At 47.9% G+C, this 22,641-nt stretch overlaps 2 protein-coding genes across 9 annotated transcripts in view; one reads left to right on the top strand and one right to left on the bottom strand.

Annotated features, from left to right (window-relative positions):
- Positions 1-4,261: 4,261 nt before the first annotated feature.
- Positions 4,262-13,071, bottom strand: SENP8 (SUMO peptidase family member, NEDD8 specific). Of its 3 annotated transcripts, XM_075897529.2 has the most exons (3): positions 12,917-13,030; positions 6,154-6,194; positions 4,262-5,748 (listed from the first exon to the last, which is right to left on the bottom strand). In XM_075897529.2, exon 3 carries the CDS (start codon positions 5,703-5,705, stop codon positions 5,067-5,069), a length of 639 nt encoding a protein of 212 aa, XP_075753644.1. In that variant the 5' UTR covers positions 5,706-5,748; positions 6,154-6,194; positions 12,917-13,030; the 3' UTR covers positions 4,262-5,066. The 3 variants fall into 3 exon arrangements, with proteins under 3 accessions (XP_075753644.1, XP_075753643.1, XP_075753645.1); XM_075897528.2 differs by lacking the exon at positions 6,154-6,194 and having other exon boundaries at positions 12,917-13,071; XM_075897530.2 differs by lacking the exon at positions 6,154-6,194 and having other exon boundaries at positions 12,912-12,995.
- Positions 13,072-13,240: 169 nt separating this feature from the next.
- The window catches only part of MYO9A (myosin IXA), a 309,520-nt gene continuing 300,119 nt past the window's right edge, over positions 13,241-22,641 (top strand). For 5 of the 6 annotated variants that reach the window (XM_075897519.2, XM_075897517.2, XM_089781943.1 and 2 more), the window contains exon 1: positions 13,241-13,440. The gene's annotated coding sequence lies outside the window, so the exon portion shown is untranslated. The remainder of the gene's footprint in view (positions 13,441-22,641) is intronic. The other variant, XM_089781940.1, reaches the window with a different exon arrangement.

The following is a 22,641-nucleotide window of genomic DNA, read 5'->3' on the forward strand; positions in this document are numbered from 1 at the left end:
CCTGGACTGGCTCGTGGTGTCCCCCCCTTGCTGCCTCTATCAAGAGTAGTACTGGAAGTGACTAGTCAAGTGGGAACTTGGCTACCCAATGAGCATTTGCTATCGGGTAGCCAACTAGTCACTTACATCCCTACCAGCTATCCTGGCTTAAAAATCTACAGCACATACCCAGGCTGGGAGGCTGCCTCAGGTTTTTCTTGTGCAGCGAGCATGTTGTAAGTGGGGTGCTTGAGGCTAGATGAAGCATTATGTAAAGATCACAAGTGACCCCATATCTGGTGCCGTGGTTGTATCTGCAAAAACAAGGAGGCGTGTGGCCCCGTGGAGGCTGACATATCTATTTGGGTGTAAGCTTTTGTGGGTAACGCCCACTTTGGCAGATGGATTGGTCCTCAAGAAGCCACTGACAAAATCAGCATTGCCAAGGGCTAGGTGAGCCTCTGTGCAGTTTTCTGCAAAGAACTGTGCGGTACCTACAGCCGGACTGTGACACAGCAAGGTGGAGGAAGGGAGAGGCTTGTTTAAATGGTCAAAACCAGCATTTGTGTTTCTGATGACTCTAAAATCAAGCACTGAGCCCCTCTCCATCTAGCCAGCAGGAGGGGGCCAGTCCCTGGCCAGCCTGGGGCTTGCAGATTGCCAGCCTGTCCTCACCCAGGAAGCTTTGAAGAAGATAAAGGAGGAAGGTGGGTTGGTACCTTTCTTTGCGGTGACACAGTTGCAGTGCCTGTTAGTTTTGTTGACCAGCAGGGAAGTATTTGTTTAACCCCCTTCACACTGTTTATTCTTACTAGGCCTGGTGCCGCCCTTGGTACTTACATATTTGCTTTTCTTTGTGTAAAGAAATTCCACCCTTAATTCTCTCACCACTTCCTCAGCTGCTCGCTGGCTGGCTGAACAGGAGGCCAGTTCCGTGGCTTTATCCCCACATGTGGCACCAGGCCCATGGAACTCCCGGTTTGCTACTGGCACCCACTCTCACCTGCTACCTCATCTTTACTGTCAACGTTTCCTGGGTACCCAATTTGACCACCTCCCCCTAGGCATGCAGGTGCCTCTTTCTCCCGCAATGCGATTCCTGAATAGGGCCCTAACAAATTTGTGATCCACTTCGGTCAATTTCATGGTTGGAGGCTTTAAACAATCATAAAGGTCATGCTTTCAGCTATGCCAATCTGAAATGGCGCAGCTATGTTACTGTAGGGTCCTAAACCAAAAGCCAGGTCCTGGTACTGCCACCCTGGCTTCTGAGCAGCTGCCTTCAGAGCCAGCTGACCAGCATGGCCATGCCGTGGCCCCCTACTTTCAGAGCTGCTGGTCTCCCCTGTGAAATCAGTAAAGAGGGTGAATCTACACAGGAATTTGGTCGTCAGCTGCCTCAGCTGTGTGGGGGACCCAAACTGATAGACAACTGCTGAGCATGCACCCTGGGTTCGGTACCATTCAAAATCCAGGAGGTTGAGGTGCCCTATGTTGAATTTCCCTTCTCTGCTGGAAGGGGGGAGAGGTTTGAAACTGGTCTCTCGCTTCTCAGGAGATGACGTGAACCACTGAGCTATGAGATCGCTGAGTGGGAGAGGGGAGCTTCCTGTATCTTCTGCTGAAGCTGCCCTAGAGTAGCTAATGAAAACAGGGCCAGGGGCCTGCTCCCTCGAAATACTTTGTGGAAACCGAGGGCACCCAGTACTTAGGATTGGGTCCCTATGCTGGGCCACAAACCTAGGCCACCTATTTTAAAGCTCTCTAGATACCACTAACTGATGGAAAACCTCTCACTCACAAGCAGCAATGCACCCCTCCACTGCAAACAGGCGGTTGATCTCATGGCCAATCTTTCCTCCTCTAGGAGAAATCGTCCTGTAGCTCTTTTGCTGTGCAACAGCCAGTGGCTGCGTCTAGACTGGCAAGATTTTCCGCAAAAGCGTCTGCTTTTGTGGAAAAACTTGCCAGCTGTCTACACTGGCCGCTTGAATTTGCGTAAGACCGTTAACGATCTAATGTAAGATTGTCAGTGTTGTTCCGCAAATACTATGCTGTTCTTGTTCAGGGGGGTAAAAGCCCTGTTGTGCAAATGTATTTGCGCAAGAGGGCCAGTGTAGACAACTAAAAACTGTTTTGCGCAAAAAAGCCCCGATGGCGAAAATTGCACAAAACTGCGTCTATATTGGACGGACGCTTTTCCGCAAAAAGTGCTTTTGCGCAAAAGCGTCTGTGCCGATCTAGCCGCTCTTTTCCGCAAATGCTTTTAACGGAAAAACTTTTCCGTTAAAAGCATTTGCGGAAAATCATGCCAGTCTAGACTTATCCAGTGGGTATTAGGGATGCAAAGAGACACTTAAGCCTGAAAATCTCTCCCTCCCCACTATCATATATGATTTAACGAGAGTTAATTTCCATGCTTCCCGACTCTTGCTGTATTTTTATACTCTTGCTTAATCTGCTCCACTGCCTAGTTGCTAGAAGTGTTGTGAAGTGATAGGAAGACCAGATTCAGGTCTGTTCCAACTCTGTGACACATGGCTCAGCAGCTCTTCATGGTGCCCAAACAGAGGAAGCATCTGCTTGTGAATCATGCAGCTGACTGTAAAAGACGCTACCGAAGGCACAGAAATGTTGCTGCTTCTTGGGGGCTTCGCAAAGAGTGGCAATGGCAACTTCTCCTCCTCCATGTTGTATTCCTATGCCTCTAATGAAAAGAGCTACATCAGGGTAAGGTGTTTCTGTGACTGGTTAATAAGGTGTAGGAATTCTTTCCTTCCCCCACCTGCCCACTCTATTCACATTGAAAACGTAACCTATCAAACACAGTGTGGCTTTTTCAATTGGTATCTTTCTTTATTCTTGGTACTGAATTCTCCATGTGATCGGCCTGCCTGGGAGAAGGGGATTTCTTTCCCCCTCCCCTCATATGCTGTAGTGAGCTAAGCTGAACAGCATTCTCGGGGCGGGGGAGATGTCTGCTAAAATCATACCACAGCAAGACCTATTTCTCTGTATAATCTGAACAGCTAATCTGGAAGGCAGGGCAAAAGAGCGAGGTTGTGCATCCATGTGTTAATTACTTCTTGGTGGCAGGAAATAGGAAGGGGGAGGAAAAAAAACCAAGCAAATAATCTCAGAGAGAGCAGACCACCTCACAGTCTCACCTCTGACAGGCTATCCAAGCAGCACAGTTCAGCATGTTCAGTCAGGCACTGTGTTTTGCATAAGGTGACTCAACAATCCTATTTCATCAGACGGTTCCCAGGATTTCAGATGCAGGTCAGTAGAACTGACTTCTCTCATATACTCAAAAGGATAATGAAAAAGCAAAGAGCAAGAGGCAAACCCTCTGTTGTTAGCATTGGCAAATCTAGGAAGGATCATTACCTTGTGATCGTTAACTCCTTCCCCCACAATCACTATGGTTTGTTTGACTGGGCACTTTGGAAGAATTCATTGGGACAGATGCTCACTTGGTATGAATCAGGGTTTCTCTGTTGAAATCAACGAAGCGATTTGTTTTCTGTGTCTACTATTCCATCTTCCTAGTGTTTTGGATCCCCACTGTAATCCAGTCCTGCAGCCACAGCATTTCTGTTTTGAATCAACCACTTACATTGGGGAGGATAGAGAAGTACAACAAAGACTAACAGCTTGATTTTTCTGGCTACGTCTACACAGCTTCTGCAAAAGCCTATGCAAATGAAGTGTGGATTAGCATATTGCCATACTTCATTTGCATACTTAATTAGGAGCCATTTTTTGCACAGCAAGGTGCTGTCCACACAGTGCATTTTTGCACAAAAACCCCCTCTTGTGCAAGAGCTGTTCTTCCGCATTTTTTCAGGAAGAACAGCTCTTGCACAAGAGGGGTTTTTTGCGCACAAAGCTCTTGTGCAAAAATGGCTCCTAATTAATGATGCTAACAAAGCGCAGCAATATGCCAATCTGTTCCTCGTTTGCAGAGGCTTTTGCAGAAGAGAAACTGTGTAGATGTAGCCATTGACATCAGCGCCTCTGAAAAATCAGACACCACAATTGTGTGTGCACTCCTAGCCCATACCGCTTTTTATGATACATGAAAAGATCCAAGAGGTTTTTTCCTTTGTTTTGTAAACTAGGAATATAAAAGGGTTTTTTTGGGGGGAGGAGGGAATTTTGCTAGAGAGGTTGTTGGAGGTCTTGTTTATTGAGTTGTCTTAAAACTTAACTGGAGGGGTGGAAGCTGAGTTTTTTTTTTTCCCCTTCCAACTTTTTTCAGATACTTGTACAAAGAAAGTGCAGAGGAAAATAAGCTTTATTCGGTGGTTAAAACTCTCTCCATCTCAAGCAGGTTTCACTGTCTTAGCACTTGTTTTGACACTCTTCTACTAGTTTTCCAGTGGTTCAACCATCCAGGATACAAAAAAAAGTGCATTTCTGACACCAAAACAAGCAGGCCTTTGTTATACATCTTTAAAAAAGCACCAAAAGAGGGCAAAAATCACTTTTCTTCTTACCTTTGGAGGCCCCTTTAAATGATCCTCAGCTTTAATGCTGATTGTGCAGGTGTAACTTTATACTCTCAGAGGACAAGATATGGATATCCCAGTACCAAATTTTTGGACCTAATTGTGTAGCTAGATTGCTAAATCCTGTAACAGGGAGACACAATTAAGAAGCAGGGAGAAAGCAGAGGTGTCCTTATAAAAGTAGGCTGTACGTATGTATGACAGACACCACTGAAGCTGGTTTGATTTAGACTAGAGAGAACGTTTAAAATCACCTAAGGAGGACAGTTTGCTTGCAGGGGGAGGAACCTTCTCCTACCTAGTTGGAAAAGTGCTTGAACGCATAACACTGCTTCTGGATGCACAAAGCAATAGTACCTGTCCTTAAGTCTGAAGGCTAGTGGGTTGTAGAGGAGACTGGCTTTTTAGCTGAGGTGGCGCAGAGTGTAGCCATGCGGGAGGGGTCACATTCTTTTGGTGGAGCAATCCTGTACATAGCTACCTCCCTCAGGCACTGGGGGTGGAGACTAGAGGCCAGGAAAGGTAGGTCTTGGGAATGGAGAAGGAGCGTGGGGGAGAGCAAATACATTTCAATCATTTGCAAGCAAGTCTGGCAATGAGAGCTTTCCATTCTGACCGCCGCCGCGTGATATATGAGGGTGTGAGGAGCTGCAGGACTGGCTCCTGCAGGCCCCTGAAGTACCCCTGACACAGAGCCTCTGTGTTACAGATCACATACATTCCACAGTCATAGCTGTTCTGCTGGGCAGGGGCCTTCTCCTCTACAAAGGCCACTCTGCCTCCTCTCTTGCCCAGAAATGTCTCCAGCTTCCCTGCCACCTGCTTGGCATGAGCAGAGTTGCTCTTTCTCTGGGAGTCATAATGAGCAAAGCAGTTTTTGTCCCGGAAGTAAACCAACAGGCTCCAATGGGTGCCCCCAGCAGCCTGGTTGGAATTATCATTGATGGCCAGGAACACCACCTCCTTGTGCGGGAGGCACAGCGGCTTCAGGAACACAGCTACTTCCTCTGGGCTGGTGGCACACTTGATGAACTGAGCCACTTCGGGACTGACAAAGCATACTTGTTCGGAAAAGTCTTGGAATTGGTCACTAGAAAAGTACTCAAAGGCAAATCCAATGATGTGGTCATTAAGCCAGTTGGGGGGATCCAGCAAGGACACATCCGACTGCCTCAGCAAGCTGTCCACATAACTCAGAACAACAGGGTCCATTCTGCATAGGCAGGGGCCTCAGCACTCCAAGAAAGGTCAAAAGCTAAGATAAACCAAAGGGGATAAGAGAAGTTACTCTCCAACTAGCCTGCACCTTTCCACTGTGAAGACATGGAGCCATGAGAGAAACTAAGGGATTTTTGCCACCCGTGTTTAAGAAATGAAGGTAAAACATTTATCAAATGGCAAGCAGTGTAAAAAAGGAGAGAAGAAGGGTATGCAAGCACATTCCCCCTACCCATTAGTGTGTGGTGGAGATTGGGTGGAACCAGCTGGATCCCCACCCAGGCTGATGCTAGAAACTGCATTGCTGTGTTCCACACAATACTGGGGAGAGGAAGAATGCTCCAATGGTTAGAATGCCAGTAAGGGCCATGGGTTCAATTCCTAACTTGCCACAAACTGTGTGTGTAATTTTGGGCAAATATTTGGTCTCTGCCTGCCTCACCTGTAAAAGGGGGATATGCCATCAGTCTCTGCCTCCCAGGACTGTTGTGAGAAAAAACATATTCAAGATCAAGAGGGATCAGACACTCAGGTGATGGGACCATATAGGAACCTAAGATAGATGGCTGCATGGCTCATGGAAGGGGTAATGTGTGTCTGAAGGGGAATGGGGGCCAAAGTGAAGGCAGCTGGCTTCAGCAATGTGACTGAGTTTGCTCAGCATAAACCAAGCAGGGGAGCTTGTGACCCTCCCCATGTACCACCCCACTCCTCCCCACTTCTGGTTCACGGTGTTGGAAGAACTACTTGATGTAAAACAGGTTGTCTTCCAGCTTCGCGGAAAGGAAGCGGTCTGTAATGGAGGAATACACCATGGAAAAACAAGTTTATTATCATGATAAACTCCCCCATATGCAAGCACTCTTTAGCATCCAGTTTAGCAACTGTATTACTACTTGGACTATGTACATCGGTATCAAGTATGCAAATTCAAGATGTGCAATTACCCCAGCTGAAATCCTCACTTCTGCTCAAACATAAATGGTGTAGTAGTTATACTGTCTACATAACCTAAAGAAAGATCTGAGTCCCAAATGAAGATATCATTTTAAAATAAGGCCTTTAGAAATTTTCTGAAATTCAATGGCTATTAAAAAATTGTACCCTGTAACATTGGAAACTTAAAGAAAAAAGGATTTTACATGTCTGGATTCTCACCATGGAGTGAATTTCAACTCTGCAGGTAATTACGATCATCTCTGCCCTTCCCTTACTGCAAATTAAAATGGTGCTGAGTTACACCTGGTACAGAAAAAAATGGAGACCCTCTAGGCTAGAACATAAGTACTGGGGTCTGAAACTGACCAAAAGGTGAAACTGCTCAATCTAATATCCAAGGTAAGTGACATGCTCATTAGTCAGGCCGCTTAAGTAGTAAAAATTAAATCAGAATTTTAAAAATCTGAGGGGAAAAAACTACAAAACACTTTTTTAAAAAAAATCTAATCATGCACATGGAAGGAAGTGAGCTATTGAATAGCAAATACTAAGCACTGGTTGCACTTTGAAACACAGATTAGGATTTGACCAATATATTCCCCTGTGTTATCGTACGGTGGTGACAGTGACTTCTGTGTCTTCCCATTTCCTCTCCTTCCCCAAGCATCTCCATGCCTGGTAATCTTCAGCTGCTGAAATATGCTGGCCACAGGCTGCTCTGAAGCTACTCTACCAGGCCGAAAGTTTGATGGTCCCAGAAAGAGGGAATTGTAAAGGTGACTTGAAGCCACTTTTGCCATACACTAGAGATGTAGCAAGTAGTTTAAACATGTAATCATGTAACCACTAAAACTCAGTGGTTACATGTGTTGCAGGCTCTGCCATATGCAGCAAAGCTGGCTTCCTTAAAGTGGGGCTGGCAGGCTTTGCTGCAGCCCACTCCCAGGGAGCCATCATGTGACCAGCCGGGGGCCCGAACTGGCCCGCCATGGACAGGGACTGCTCCAGTCAGCCGGAGCAGCCCCTGCCTGTGGTGAGCCCTGCGGCAGGCGGGGAGCTGTTCTAGCCCCTACTGTGTTAATCGGCACCTGTAAGCTTCACCCATTAAGGGTGAGACTTACCAGTTAACTGGTTAAGCATTTACATCCCTGCCCTAGATACCCTCTGGCGTCACTTCACACATAGCCCAGAAGCAAGCAAGCCCTTTACTTCCAAAATTCTGTGCAAAAATCAATAGTGTCACTTCATGATTCTTTGTAATCAAGGCAGTACTCGTCCACTAGGATAGGAATCAGCTCAGGCATTGTTTGTTTATGCGTTACAAAGGAGTGGATTTGGACTGTTCTTTGTGGCCACAAAAACATTTTCCTGGTCCATGTATATGTTAAGGTTAAGCTTATCAGATCTTGGCAAGGTCCCTTTAACTTGTGACTGCCCATGAAAGCTTGTTAAACTGAATAACAATGATACATGCAACACGTTAAATGTGTAATATATACCAGAAGGAAGATCTACCTGCATGATGTATAATACATAGGAAGGAAGGCCCAAGGTGAAATATCTTAACCTTTAAAAGCTCATCACTGCTAGCTCATATAGAAATAGCCATTCAAAAGGGAGCAGCCATGATAAGTCTGCTACTGAGAAGCTTTTCCAGATACATGCAGATCAAAGCAGCCAACTTGCCAATCATGCCTGGCAAGAATTAATGGTTCATGATGAAGCTTGCATCCTAAACTTTGTTCTTTTTACTCCCTGTAGCGACGAAACTTGGCTTTCCATTTTTTTCAAAGTAAATAATTTGCCAGCTTCCCACAAGCACACACACTTCCTGATTATAATGAACAACACTTAATTGCTATTCGCTATTACTTTTAATTTTATTCCCATCTGGTATTTGTGAAACTGCTTGTAAGATCTGCCTGATGACTCACTAGATGAACTGCACAGTTTAAAGGAGAATGCTTCAGAGACTCACATTCATCCTAGAGGCACTCAGCACAAGTGGTACATACTTCACCACAAATAATACAGCCAGTCTGGAATCTGCAGCTCTCTTTCTGTGGAATACTACCTTCCAATTAAAACTACAAACCAACTCTGCTGTTTGCAGGACATTGTTCATTTAATCTACTTCTTCATATGTCAGAGCTGCCTAATATGTTATATTATAAACTTACAAAACAAATGGTCTGGTAACACTTTATACAAAACATGTAGATGGTATCATGAGCTTTCGTGGGCACAGCCCACTTCTTCAGATGACTGGAGTTCTTAGTTTAGGCTGTGCAGATTCAAAATAAATAGAGAGGGGCGGGGGGAGGGGAGAAAAAAAAAGAAGGGGATGGGAAACAAGGAACAGAGGGTATGAAAATATCGAAGGGAAGAACAGGTAGGCAGAACTGGTAACCTATAAGCATCTAAAAATTGGATAGTTAAAAGAAGAGATAAGGATCATAGGATAGCAGTTAGATAGGAAGGGTACTAACGCAAGAATCTACACAGACAAAGATATGTTGGCACCTTCATCGAATGTTAGGTTGATAATGTCCCAGCCATCCAATAGCTCGATTGAGGAGGTTATCAGTGTGAGAACTGAATTTGTGGATGAACTGTAATTCCAACGCCTCTGTGTATTTGGCTTGTAGAATTGGTTTGTGATAAGACAGCCACCTGGAGATCTTTTAAAGAATGATTAGGTAGACTGAAGCGTTCTCCAACAGGTTTCTGTATGTTCCCTTTATGTATATCTGATTTGTGTCCATTGATTCTTTCCCATAGGGACTGTCCAGTTTGTCCAATATATATAGCAGTGGGGCATTGCTGGCATTTGATGGCACAGATCAAATTACTGGATGTGCAGTTAAATGAGCCTTTGATTTGGTAGCTTATGTTGTTGGCTCCAGTGATGAATTCTCTTATATAGATATGTGGGCAGAGTTGGCACTGCAGCTGATTGTAGGGCTGGGTTCCTGGATGCTTATGATGTGGTTGCGTAGCATAGTAACCAGAAAAAATTCGTTTCAGGTTGGGGGGTTGTCTGTAAATGAGAATAGGCTTTTCCCCCAAGGCCTCGAGAGTGAAGGATCATTTTCCAAGATGGGTTACGGATTATGTATAATGCGTTGGCGGGGTCTGAGTTGTGGACTGTAGGTAACGGCAAGTAGAATTCTGTTGTTTTCTCTTTTGGGTCTGTCTTGATGTAGTTCATGTCTGGGTACTTTTTTGGCTCTTTCAATCTGTTTTTTCACTTCTCCAGGTGGGTATTTCAGTTTTAGAAATGCTCTATAAAGATCCTGTAGGTGTTTGTCTGTGGGATTGGAGCAAATCCGGTTGTATTTTAGGGCTTGGCTGTATGCAATAGATTGAGAAATGTATCTGGGATGGAAGCTAGAGTCCTGAAGGTAAGTGTAGCGGTCAGTGGGTTTCCGGTATAGGATGGTGGAAATTTGTCCATTATTTAGTTGTACTGTAGTGTCCAGGAAGTGAATTTCTCATGTGGACTGGTCCAGGCTGAGGTTGATAGTGGGGTGGAAGTTGTTGAAATCCTTGTGAAAGTCTTTGTCTCTTTTCCGTGGGTCCATACGATGATGTCATCAATGTAGCATAAGTAAATTAGGATGGGAGGGAGTGAGAGCTGAGGAAACGTTGTTCAAGGTCAGCCATAAAGATGTTGGCATATTGTGATGCCCATGGCTGTGCTGCTGACTTGGAGATACAAATTGTCTCCGAATTGGAAGTAGTTGTGGGTGAGGACAAAGTAGCAGAGCTCTGTAATCAGGTGTGCAGTGCTGTCATCGGGTATGGTGTTCCTGATAGCCTGTAATCCATCTTCATGTGGAATGTTGGTGTAAAGGGCTTCTACGTCCATAGGGGCCAGGATGGTATTTTCAGGTAGATTACTGATGTTTTGAAGTTTCCTCAGGAAGTCAGTGGTGTCGCGGAGGTAGCTGGGAGTGCTGGTAACGTAGGGTCTGAGGAAGGAGTCAACATTGCCAGATAACCCTGTGATAAGTGTGCCAATGCTTGAAATGATGGGCCGTCCGAGATTTCCAAGTTTGTGTATTTTGGGTAGCAGATAGAAAATTCCTGGTCAGGGGTTAGGGTGGGATGTTAATGTAAATTTGTTCCTGAGTAGCATCAGGGAGCTTCATGAGCAGTTTTTTTCAGGGTGTGTTTTTTTTTTTTTTTTTTTTAATTCCTTAGTGGGGTCACAGGAGAGAGGATTGTAGAATCTGGTATTGGTGAGTTGTCTGTTTGCCTCCTGTTATCCTATGATTCTTATCTGCTTCTTTTAACTATCCAATCTTTAGGTGCTTATAGGTTACCAGTTCTGCCTACTTGTTTTTCTCTTTGATATTTTCATACCCTCTGCTCCTTGTCTTCCCATCCCCTTCCTTTTTTCCCCCTTCCTATTTATTTGGGGTCTACACATCCTAAACTCACAACTCCAGTCATCTGAAGAAGTGGGCTGTACCCAAGAAAGCTCATGATACCATCTACATGTTTCGTTAGTCTGTACTGGATAAACTTAATAAACAGTCTGGTAGCACTTTATAGACTAACTCTCCTACCCCCTGAAATTGTGTTCTTTTATGTAATTCTAGTATAATAAAACATGCTTCCAAAGTTATCAAAAGTTACTAGCCCCTCCAAGATTTACTCACCTACCTCTTATAATAAGTCTTATTATTTACAAAAAACCTAATCCTATCAGAATTACTTGTCAAAGGTTATGCACGGTAAGAAAAGTGGAATGTTGCACGGTTTTAGTCAGGTTCTAGACAGGTAGAAGTTGAGGAAAATTTTACAGTTCTCTCATGCCTACAGACTGCAGCCACAGACAATGCATACACCTTCCAGTTTATCATCGAAGATCAAAGACCAGCCCTATCAAACTGCAAGATGGAATATCATTTTTGGAATTAACATATCAATTAAGCAAGCCCCAAATCCTGCCAGCAATAAAAAGCCTTTGAACTTAAAAAAAAAAAAGTACACCAGGTCAGGACTGCAGTCATGGGCTTATGTTTTACTCAACGGTGAGGGCAGGGAGACAGATGAGTGATTGGCAGAGTACAGCACTGTGATCTGGTGGAGATGGAGTTTGGTGAACAGAAGGGAGAAAAATAAATTTCAGATTATTTCATCTGAGGTGAAGTGACTGGTGATCCACTTTGTGTTTTCTGATTTTTCTACTTATTTCAATCTGCATTAATTCAATAAAATATTGCAAAGGCCGAAAGAAAACATCTAAAACCAAAGTGTGCATCTTCCTCCTGAAAAGAATACTATATCATATGGTGGAATTCAGGCATAAGCACTGCTTTGGGCATTATGTTCTTTGATTTTTAAAAAATAGTAGCCACTGTGACAGAAGGATGACACACATCAAGTGACAGTGTAGATCCTAGTGTTCTTTTAGATGGCACAATCTGAGAGGTTATGTTTTTATATATTATTAGACAATAAGACTTTCACATGACTGCTGTACTCTCCAAGTAATTCCTCAGTTTCCCTTCTTTTGACGATCCGAATGTTACACAATTGGTATTTTAAATGTCTTTCCTTCTGAGGTGTGAAGAACATTCAGTTTTTCACTCGAGTGTAGGCTTCCCAAATTGTTCCTGGCCCTCTTCCCTAGTCTTCATTGACAAACTTGTTGCACAGCTTTCCTATGCCTCCCTTGCACGGTTTCACAACACTCGTGCAGCTGTCACTCCAGCTCCCTCTACATAAGGGGTGCGGGTGATCACGTCCTCCCGGGAGGGGGCAAGTCCCTGTTCACGTCTCCTTGTCAGCAGAGGAAGGGGCTTATGCCCGCGGCCCCCGCGTTCCAAGGGGAGGTGTTAACCGCCGGGCTGAAGCCCTGGGAGCCGACAGCCTCGGTGGACCCACGGGCAGGGCGGGGGGCGGAAGAGGCGAGGCCGATAGCAGCGCGGCCGAGCCTGCCCCCCCCCCCCCCGCACAGCGCGGCCGAGCCTCCCCCTCCCGCACAGCGCGCGGTGCTCTCGAGTGACCAGCAGGGCAACTGCCCCTTCGCCCCAGGGCGCGGCCCCTCCTCCCCGCCGCTGGGAGGGGCAGGCCTGGGCTGCCGAATAAGCGGCTCGAGCCGGACCCAGCCCGGGAAACCTCCCCCAGCCCAGAGGCTGCGGTGAGGGGCGCAGCGGGCGGCCTAAGGGGTCACCGGGGCAGGAGGAACCGGGCCGGCCCCACCCCGGGAGGAGCAGCGCGGGAGGGGCCCTTGCCGCGGCACCGCACCTCACCTGCCGCCGCATAGCTCCCCCGCCGCCCCCGTGCGTTGCTAATGACAGCCGCAAAGGCAGGCGCACACTGTCGTAAACCGGCACCAGGATGTGCGACGCCCACGGCGTGGGGATAGGAAAGAGGGGGGCAGTATCCCATTGGCCCCGCCCCTGAAGGAGGTTAATTAGCATAGGTAAGGAAAACGACGCAGACAGCTACTGCGCATGCGCGGAAGGGCGGCGCGCGGAAGCAAGAGATGGCTGGAGGCGCGGCGCCTGAGCTGGTAGGGGGCGGGGCGGCTCCCGGGGCCTCAGGGGAGGGGCGGGGGCGCGGCCGGGGGCGTGGTCGGGCGGGCTGGGCGCGCGGGTCAGGCGCGCATGGTTCGGGCGCGCGCGCGGCGTGGGTCGCGCGCAGGCCAGTTGGGCAGTGCGAGCCGCGCAACGCCCGTGCGAGCCGAGCCGCAGCCGGTGCCGGCGGAGCCCCGAGCGCGCCCCCGAGCGAGCGGCCGCGGAGCGCAGGGATGCGCCGCCTCCCCGGCACCCAGGTGAGAGACCGGCCGCGGCGGAGGGAGCCGAGCGACCCGCCTCCCGCATCCCGCGCGGGGCGCGCCTAGCCCTGCCCGCCCTGCCCCCCGGGGCGAAACAGCCCCCCCTCCTACCCCCTGATCTGCCCCCCCGCCCTGCCCCTCTGCCCCCCCCGGCCCCCCCGGCGAGACAGTCCCCCCTCCCACCCCCTGCTCTGCCCCCCGCCCTGCCCCTCTGCCCCCCCCGGGGCCAGACAGCCCCCCTGCTCTGCCCCCCCCCTTCCTGCCCCCCCCGGGGCGAGACAGCCCCCCCTCCTGCCCCCCTCTGCCCCCCCCCGGGGCGAGACAGCCCCCCCCCCTCCTGCTCTGCCCCCCCGCCCTCCCTCTGCCCCCCCCCCGGGGCGAGACAGCCCCCCCTCCTGCTCCTCCTCTGCCCCCCCGGGCGAGACAGTCCCCCCTCCTACCCCCCTGCTCTGCCCCTCCGCCCTGCCCCTCTGCCCTCCCCCCCCCCCCCCGGGGCGAGACAGCCCCTCCTGCTCTGCCCCCCTCCTGACCCCTGGGGCAAGACACCCCTTCCTCCGTTCTTCCCTCCCCTCGGCCCCCCTGCTGTACGCTCCCTCTTTCTTCCCTTCCCTCTGCCCTGCACCCCGCGGGCGAGACACCCCCCGTCCTTCCCCCTCCCCCCTGCCGTGGGCCCCCCGTCCTTCCTCCTCCCTGCCCCTAGCCTTGCACCCTCCGAGGGCGAGACAGCCCCCACCGTTCTTCTCCTCCCCCCGTCCTGACCCCCCCCCCGTCATTTCCCTCTCCCATCCCTGCATTCCCTGGGGGTGAGACAGCTCCTCCGTTCTTCCCTTCCCCCCGGGGGAGCAAGACACCACTTCCTTCCCATCCTCCAGCTGTGCAACCCCTGGGAAGAAACACCCCCCATTCTTCCCCTCCCCCCGGCCCTGCTCTCCCCGGGGGCAAGACAGTCCCCCATCTTTCCCCTATCCCTGGCTCTGCACCCTGGAAGGGGGGGGCAAAATGCTCCTCCACCACACCTCTGACCCTGCACACCTGGGGACAGGAGGACCCTACCATCATTGCCCTCTGCCCATTCTTTCATTTCCCTGAGTGGGGTGATGGTGGGGCACTGCCACTGTTTGTGCCCCCTCCCTCTTCCCCTGGCCAGATGAGCGTTCTTCTCCATCTGGCTGGTTAAAGTGAAGGCAGCCCTGCCATTGCTTTGCTCGCCCCATCCCTGCAACCCACTCAGTGGGGGGAGGGGTATGATCCTGACATTGCTGCTCTTTCCTGCCCATCCCTGTAGGAGCAGGGAACCTCACCTGTCCCTGTGCCTGGTCTCTTTCTCCCTTAGGCGAGTTGTACAACTGCTGTGTTTTTCCTTTCTTCAGTCCTCTTCTACACCAGCAACCAATGCAGTACCTTTAGCAGCAGCAGCAGCCGCTCTGTGCTGTTGCTGGGTCTCAAGCAAGCATGCCTTGTGGCTCCCCCAGACTGGGGAGGCGAGTCTTTATTGGGGTGGGCTGCAAAATAATTTCAGATGGGTGGGGTTATTCCCTGTGTTTCTTGGCCCCCTTCTCCTCCACCCCATATTAGTGCCACTGTAGGGTGGGGGTATACTGGGGCCCTGGGCCCTGATGGGGAAGAGATTGTATGGTCCTTGGAAATAGTGAGCTAGTCAGAGAGGCCAACATTTTCAAACATGAGTGCCTAAAATTAGACACTTAAATGAATATATAGCAATATAAATACCTTATACATTGGTACCTAAATAAATGTGCTGATTTTCAGAGGTGTGGAGTACTCACCTTCTGCTGATTCCAAAACTGTTAAAGACAATGAGATATGCAGGTGCTTAGTACGTACCAGTAAAACATCTGCCCTTTATATAGGCACAAATTTGTGGTTTATCTTGGATATCTGTAGTGCATGATTTTGAGCAATACATGTCAATGCCATAATTGCATCTATGCAACGAAACACATTTTACTTTATATTAAGTTTTCATTTTGTTATTTATTGTTATTAAAGGTGATGTAGCCTTGTAAAGCAAAACACTCCGTGTTGTGGCCCCATATGCACTATAAAATCCACCATGTCAGACACCGGGGTATAGCATTTCAATCTTTCAACAGAGTTAATACAAGTTTTGGGCTTGCAACCTAACTGAGACTAAGATGTTTTAACTGTGCTCCCAAATTGTGCTACAGCTTAGAACAAATCACACCTTTGTAAGTGGATGGAAATGATGCTGGTGGCTGCTCAGTTGTGAATCTGATTAAAAGAGCAAAATTAAACAGCAAAAGAGGAAGGGGGAGAAGCTATTTTCACTTGGCAACCTATAGAAGAGGTCTCATTGTTTTTCCATATGTCTTTTATTAGAGTTGGATAGTTTCCTTGTTGCATTGAGGATTTTCTCAAAACATTTGGTTTCTTTTACTGTCATTTTACGCTGGATAGGAAATAAGGTAAGTTCCTTTCTGGCATGTCAGAATAGTGGCAGGATTTGTTTCAATACCTAAACACCTATAATTCATGGTCAGTGTTTTGATGATGTATTTGTTGATGTTGATGCTTCATTCTTTGTTTCTCAAATGGGCAAGTGGAGAACACTGCAGTGTAAACTACTATCATTAGCAAGTTAGCCACATTAGACTGTTGTCACTACAAGGCTAGGAAATCACTCCAGGCAATAAATGTTTTGAATGATATTCCTCATAGTTATTAAAGGATGCAGTAGCCTGGTTGATTTGTATAGGAAAACTTTAAATGAAGGCATAATGTGTGTAATATACAGTAGACATTGTTATCTCTTTAAATTTATAATCTATTTTGTTTTGGGTCTTATTCAAGTGTTGTAGTTTTTGTAAAGCAAAACGATGCTTGTTTAAGGTAACGACTGCAGACTGAAAAATAAACTATCTTTTTGTATTTTACTCATCAAAATATATGGTTGAGAAGACTTAGTTAAGGGTGGGAGGAGGATTAAGTGTTTCTTTTTTTCTGACTTAACATTAGTGTTTACATAATATATTTTCATTAAAGCATGGCTAGTACACGTTCAGTCTCTCTAGTCCAGCGCTCTTTGGTCTAGCACAGTGGTTAAGAACATAAGAATGGCCGTACTGGGTCAGACCAAAGGTCCATCTAGCCCAGTATCCTGTCTGCCGACCGTGGCCAGAACCAGGTGCCCCAGAGAAAGTGGACCGAAGACAATGATTAAGCAATTTGTCTCCTGTCATCCTTCTCCAGCCTCTGACAAACAGAGGCCAGGGACACCAATTCTATCCCCTGGCTAATAGCCTTTTATGGACCTAACCTCCATGAAATTATCTAGCTTCTCTTTAAACTCTGTCATAGTCCTAGCCTTCACTGCCTCCTCTGGCAAGGAGTTCCACGGGTTGATTACACGCTGTGTGAAGAAGAACTTTCTTTTATTAGTTTTAAACCTGCTACCCATTAATTTCATTTGGTGCCCTCTAGTTCTTCTATTATGGGAACTAATAAATAACTTTTCTTTATCCATCATCTCCACACCACTGATGATTTTATATACCTAGACTTTTTGGCATCACGCCCCCTTTTTGATTTTTGAGAAACCCTCATGCCCCCCCTCCCAAAAAATAGCAGCAAAACTTGGGGTGGGATTGATGGGGGTGTGTGTAGCTGGGTTGCCTCATGCCCCCCTGGAATTTCTTCAAGCCCCCCCCCAAAGGGGCACGCCCCCCAGTTTGGGAACCCATGGTCTAGCAACAGCTGTGGTTTGCCATGATTTTAGTTAGCGGCATGCCCACTTATCATGGGTGTAGCCAAGTTTCTCATGGTCCCCTAAAGTTTGTTTTCAGCCATCAGTCCTAGCTATCAGTGTTCTGTGCTGCTGCTTAGCTCTAATTTACCCCTAAATGTCTCCTAAGAGCCCAGTAAGCAGTAGAAGTGTTGGTTATGCTGTTAGAAAATATTGACCTCCTGTGGTCCGGCAATTTCTCTGGTTTGGCACAGGTCAGGTCCCGAAGGTGCCAGACTAGAAAAGTTCAAACTGTATATAGGTGTTTGGTGGTTTGAACATTTTTTAAGATAGTAGATAGAGGCATAAAATGTAATCTTCTGAACAGAATGTATTCTCACTGAAAACACAACCTGAGGATTTTTCTACACTAGTGTGTTGTTTTTTGTGTGGGTGTGGCGTAAGGAAAATTTCCTATAATTAGTAACGCTATTGGGAAAATTAGCATAGAGAAAGTATTAAGCAAATGCTGGTACAGGTTGAACCTCCAGGACTCTCCGGTCCAATAACATCTGTGGTCTGGCAAGGCCACAGATGTTGCTGGACCAAAGAGCCCTGGGATAGCAGGGTCTGTGGAGTCCAGGCTAGGCCAGCAGCAGCTAGGCAGGGAAACCCCGGAGTGAGCCAAGCCAGACAGTGTCTGGGAACTACTGACCTGGCCAGGGAACCCCCAGCCTCAGTGGGGTCAAGTGGCTGGACGAGCCCCTGCTGGGGGACCCTGAAAACTCCCCAGCAGCAGGGCCACACAGCAGCCTGGAAGCTCTGGCTTGGCAACCCCAATGGCAGGGCCAGGCAGCACCTGAGAGTACTGGCCCCAGCAGGGGAATCCCCTGTGGTAGCAGTGGCCCTGGCCAGGAAACCCTGGGAAGCCCTGGCTGGGAACTCCCTGGGGGCAGCAGAGCTGGGCCGCAGCAGTGGGGCAGGCAGTGGCCGGGCAGCCTTGGGGATGGGAAACCCAAGGAACCTCTGGAGATACCAGGGCCAGCAGTGGCTGAATGGGGCTGGTGGCAGCCAGGCGGGGGACCCCCGGCAGCAGGTGATGGGGAGCCCTGGCCAGGCCAGAGTTAGTGGGACAGCGGCCGGGCAGGGAACCCTAGCCTTGAGAGCCCCAGAGAGAGGAGCCAGCAGCAGGGCAGCCAGCAGGGGAATATTGACCTTCCCTGGTCTGGCAAACTCCCTGGTTCGGGACAGCTCAGGTCTCGAGGGTGCTGGATCAGGGAGGTCCAACCTGTGTTGTAATAGTGTGATTAGGTCTGTTTTGGATGGGATTTGATGACAAAATATTCAATACTGTTGCTTGTGGGAAGTCTTGTCTGCACTAGGCTTTCCAGTGTTACTGTCACCACTGGCTCTATGTAATAACAGCAGTGGGGTGGGGGGAAATATTGTAAAAAAAATTGTAAAGAATCATAGAGCTGGAAGAGACCTCAGGAGGTCATAGATTAGCTCTGGTGCCTAACTTCAGTAATACATGCTGTGATGTCCTTTGCTATTAGTCAGTTTAATTATTTAGCAGTTTCAATAAAAATAGACTGATGTAATAAATAATCTTCATTTAAACCTCTTTTACTTGCCAGTGAATTATCCTGATTTTTAAATAAATGCTGTATTCTTAATGTACAGTACTTTTAGAGTGGAACGTCCCTTAATACGTCACCGAGGCTTTGAGTACCATTCTGCTAGGTTAAAAAAGCTATTATTTTCATTATTCTAAAATTTTACTTAGGTGTAGAAAAATATCTACTTTGCTTTAGGGGAAAAAAATCCCCAAACTTAAGTGATATTGTAGAGTTTTTACAGCATCTAACTGTCCTTGTCCTTTTATTGTTGGAACAGTCTTTCTTCTGGATATTTTGGCAGCCTTCACTTCATATAGTTACATTTCATACCCTGAGGTCATGTTGAGACTGATTTAGAATATGACCAAAAGTAATCATGGCTTTCAGTTAGTTTGCTGTGGCATATGTTCTTGTGTCTGTCAGACTAGCAGGCAGTGTCTGCTAGGGATGAAAGTGACTAGTCGACTATCTGATACGCAAATGCATATCGGATAGTTGACTAGTGACTCAACTGGTTGTCCTTCGCCACCCCCCCCCCGCTGCCTCTGTCAGAGAGAGGCAGCAAGGGGGGGAGCTGGCTTAAAAGCTGGTTCCCCGCCCAGCACCATCTCTGTGGAGAAGGAACAGGGGCTTCTCTGTGGAGAAGCGAGCACTTCTGCCTTTGAAATGTAGCAAGAGGGCTCTTGGTACATTTCCAAAGCAGAAGCACTGTGGGGAACCTGGGGAGAGCTGGGAACTCAAACAGTACTCTGCTGGCCCTGTGCTCCCTGCTTTTGAAATGTACAAGAGCTCTTGTACCTTTCAAAAGCAAAGTGGCACTGGGAACGCAGGACCAGCGGGGGACTGTTTGAGTCTCCCTCTGGCTGTGCTCCCTGCAGCACTTTTGCCTTTGAAATGTAGTGAGAGCCAGCCGGGCTTTTGCTACATTTCAGAGGCGGAGGTGCCCTTACTGACTAATTGAATAGTCAATGCAAATTACATCGACTATGTGATTACTTGATTTATCTAAATTAACATCCTTAATGTCTGCTCTATACCAGTACCAAACAATAGAGATGGGTGGCCAAAATTATTGACCTGCCCTGCTCTATACAGTAATCTCCAGAGGTTTGAGAGCTGCAAGACATGCACAACCTGCTCTATGAGTTCATTTTCCTGAGGAGCAGGGAGAAAGCCTCAAGTTTTTGCTCCTCAGAAAGCAGAATCTTCTATCCCTACCATCCTGCCCAAGGACAGAAGGCCTGAGCTCTTCCCCTCCCAAAGTCTGGTTGATGGAGAATGGGTAAGAAGGATGGGAGGAGCTTCACGAGCTGTTTTTTAATGTTAAAAGAAGTGCATTAAAAGCCAAGGTTTGGCCACACCTATATAGAGAGTAGGAGCAAGCCTACTGAGAATGCTATGTAAAGATAGGTGTTGGTGAAAGGAATTAAAGCTCATTTACAAGCAGAAAATGTAGTTCTGTTTTTACGTGAGAAGTTGAATACTGAAAGTCGCTGTCTGGCGTTAAATTCAGAGATGTATTTAGGAGATTGAAAATCTTTGTTTTTCAAAATACAGTTTAAACCTTTGTTTCACTTTTCATAGTGAAGTGCTAGGTTTGGATTGTGAATCTTTTCTTCCTTTCAACTCCAACAGATTTTATATAGCAAAAGGGTTTTACACATTCAAAAGATACCAACGGAGCATAGATTTAAGGCTAGCGCTATACTAGACCCTAAATGTTGGCTTAAGGTGCGCAACTCCAGCTATGTAAATGTAGCTAGAATAGACATGCCTTAAGCCGAGCTGGGTGCTGTCTCCCTAACAAGAGGTTCATGGGAGCAAACACTCATGTCAAATTCCCTTCCTCCTTGTGAGTTGAGGAGTATCGGCACTAGCTGATGGTGCCCTCAGCATTCGATTTAGCAGGTCCTTACTAACCCCATTAAATCGACTGCCAAAAGATCAATGTCTGGCATAGCAAGTGGAGATGTGGCCTGATGCAGCCATCCTGCATATACTTAGATGACTTATCTGTAATTAAGCATGTGCTTGGGTCCAAGAGGCTGCACCTTTGCTCTGTACTTGGCGAGTATCCCTCCTTTAGCATTTAAGGATGGAGTTAGACACCTACAATTTCCTTTAGAGATTAGAAATGTATTAATTCATCAATCTTGTTTCTCATGGCTGTTTTTCTGTCAGTCTGATGCTTGAGAATTAAACGTGCTCTTGTCCAAAAGGACTATTGTTGTGTCATAGACCCTACTCTGGACTGCCCTTCCACAGTCTCTATTGTAGGAGGCATGCTGAACAGCCCATTCACAAGTTTTGGGGAAACCAAAATAGTGTGAGGCAGTTTCTGCCTCATGCTTTCAGTTATGGCCATAGACCCAAACAAGGCCCGTAGAATCTGAGAAAAATTGGACTGGAAGGACCTTGACAGGTCAGCTAGTCCTGTTCCCTGTACTGAGTCGTCACGACTAAGTATTATTTGGCCATCCTTGACAGGTGGGCATCTAATCTGTTCTTAAAAACGTCCACTGATGAAGATACTGCAGTCTCAGTAGGTAATTTGTTCCAGTGCTTAACTATCCTTATGTTAGGAAAAACTTTTTTCCTAAATCTCCCTTGCTGCAATTTAAGCCAATTACTTCTTGTTCTGTCCTTGGTGGTTACAGAGAACCTACTTAAAGATTGTTATATCATCTCCCTGTATTTTCTTCTCCAGACTAGAGTGATCCGCAGCCGCGGATATAGGGCAGGGTGAGCGGCGCAGCTGCCCTGCGCTTCAGTAGGCCCCGTGCACGTGCTGCTACCTGTGGGCTGTGGCCGTGGCGCATGTGTGAACTTGTGCTGCCCTGGGCCCCACAAAACTCTCATCCGCCCCCCCGGTGATCTGCCTTCACGTCAGTGGGCTGCAGCAACCCATAGTCCTCCGGGGCTCCACCTGCAGCCCCTCTGTCTGTCCATCCTCCCCCATGTGCTTCTCTTGCACTGGGGCACTGGAACCCCACACTTACCTGTCCTTCCCCTCCTCAGCATTTTCAGGGCATCCATATCTCCTGATTCATGCTCCATTTCCACTCCTCCCAGAGCTGGAACACCACAAACAGCTGATTTGAGGCATTTCAGCTCTGGGAGGAAGGAGAGGGAGTGGGAATGGAGGATGACTCAAGCAATTTGCAGCTCCTCTGATAGTGCTGGGAGGGAGGGGGGGCTATAGGAAGTGCATGGCTCCAGTGCCCCAATGCATTATAGAGATTTTGGTAAATGTGGTTTTGGGTAAATGTGTAACCACTGTATTTTTCAGCAGTTACACTTTTACACATGGGGGCAGGCAAGCACTGGCTCTTACCTGCTCCTCCTTCCCCCCACCTGCTGCCTCTGATTCATAGCTGGGGGAGGGAGGGGGGCAGGCAGGCAGGCAGGCAGAGGCAGAAGTGTGGTGGGGGCAGGTTGCTCTGTGGGAGCCGGTGCTCAGGGGAGCCGGCTTAAACCCAAGGACTGCCTCCCACTTGTCTCTCTGTGGGAGGCGTCAGGATGAGGGAGCAGCTCTGTGGGAGCTAGCATGTGTGGGGAGTTGGCTTGAAAGCCAGATCCCCACAGGCACTGGCTCCCGCTTCCCCCCCCCCACCCTTGCTTCCTCTGATTATCAGTTAAGCTCCAGGCTTATCGGTTTATTGTGTTAATGGTTACATGCCAAAATCCCTAGTGCACCCAGAGGTGTTTGGGGGAGGGAGGCAGCCAGGGGGGTCCACAGATCACAGGTGGAGCCCCAGTGGGCTGCGCGTTGCCCACCACTGGTCTAGGATATGGTTTTTAGTGCGTTTATGAAAAGATTATGTTAAACCGTATTAAAAGCTTTATCAAAGTTGAGATGTACAATAGTTACTGCAT

The sequence above is a fragment of the Pelodiscus sinensis genome, chromosome 14 (genome assembly GCF_052426305.1).
Source record: "Pelodiscus sinensis isolate ZL-2025 chromosome 14, ASM5242630v1, whole genome shotgun sequence".
NCBI lineage: Eukaryota > Metazoa > Chordata > Testudines > Trionychidae > Pelodiscus > Pelodiscus sinensis.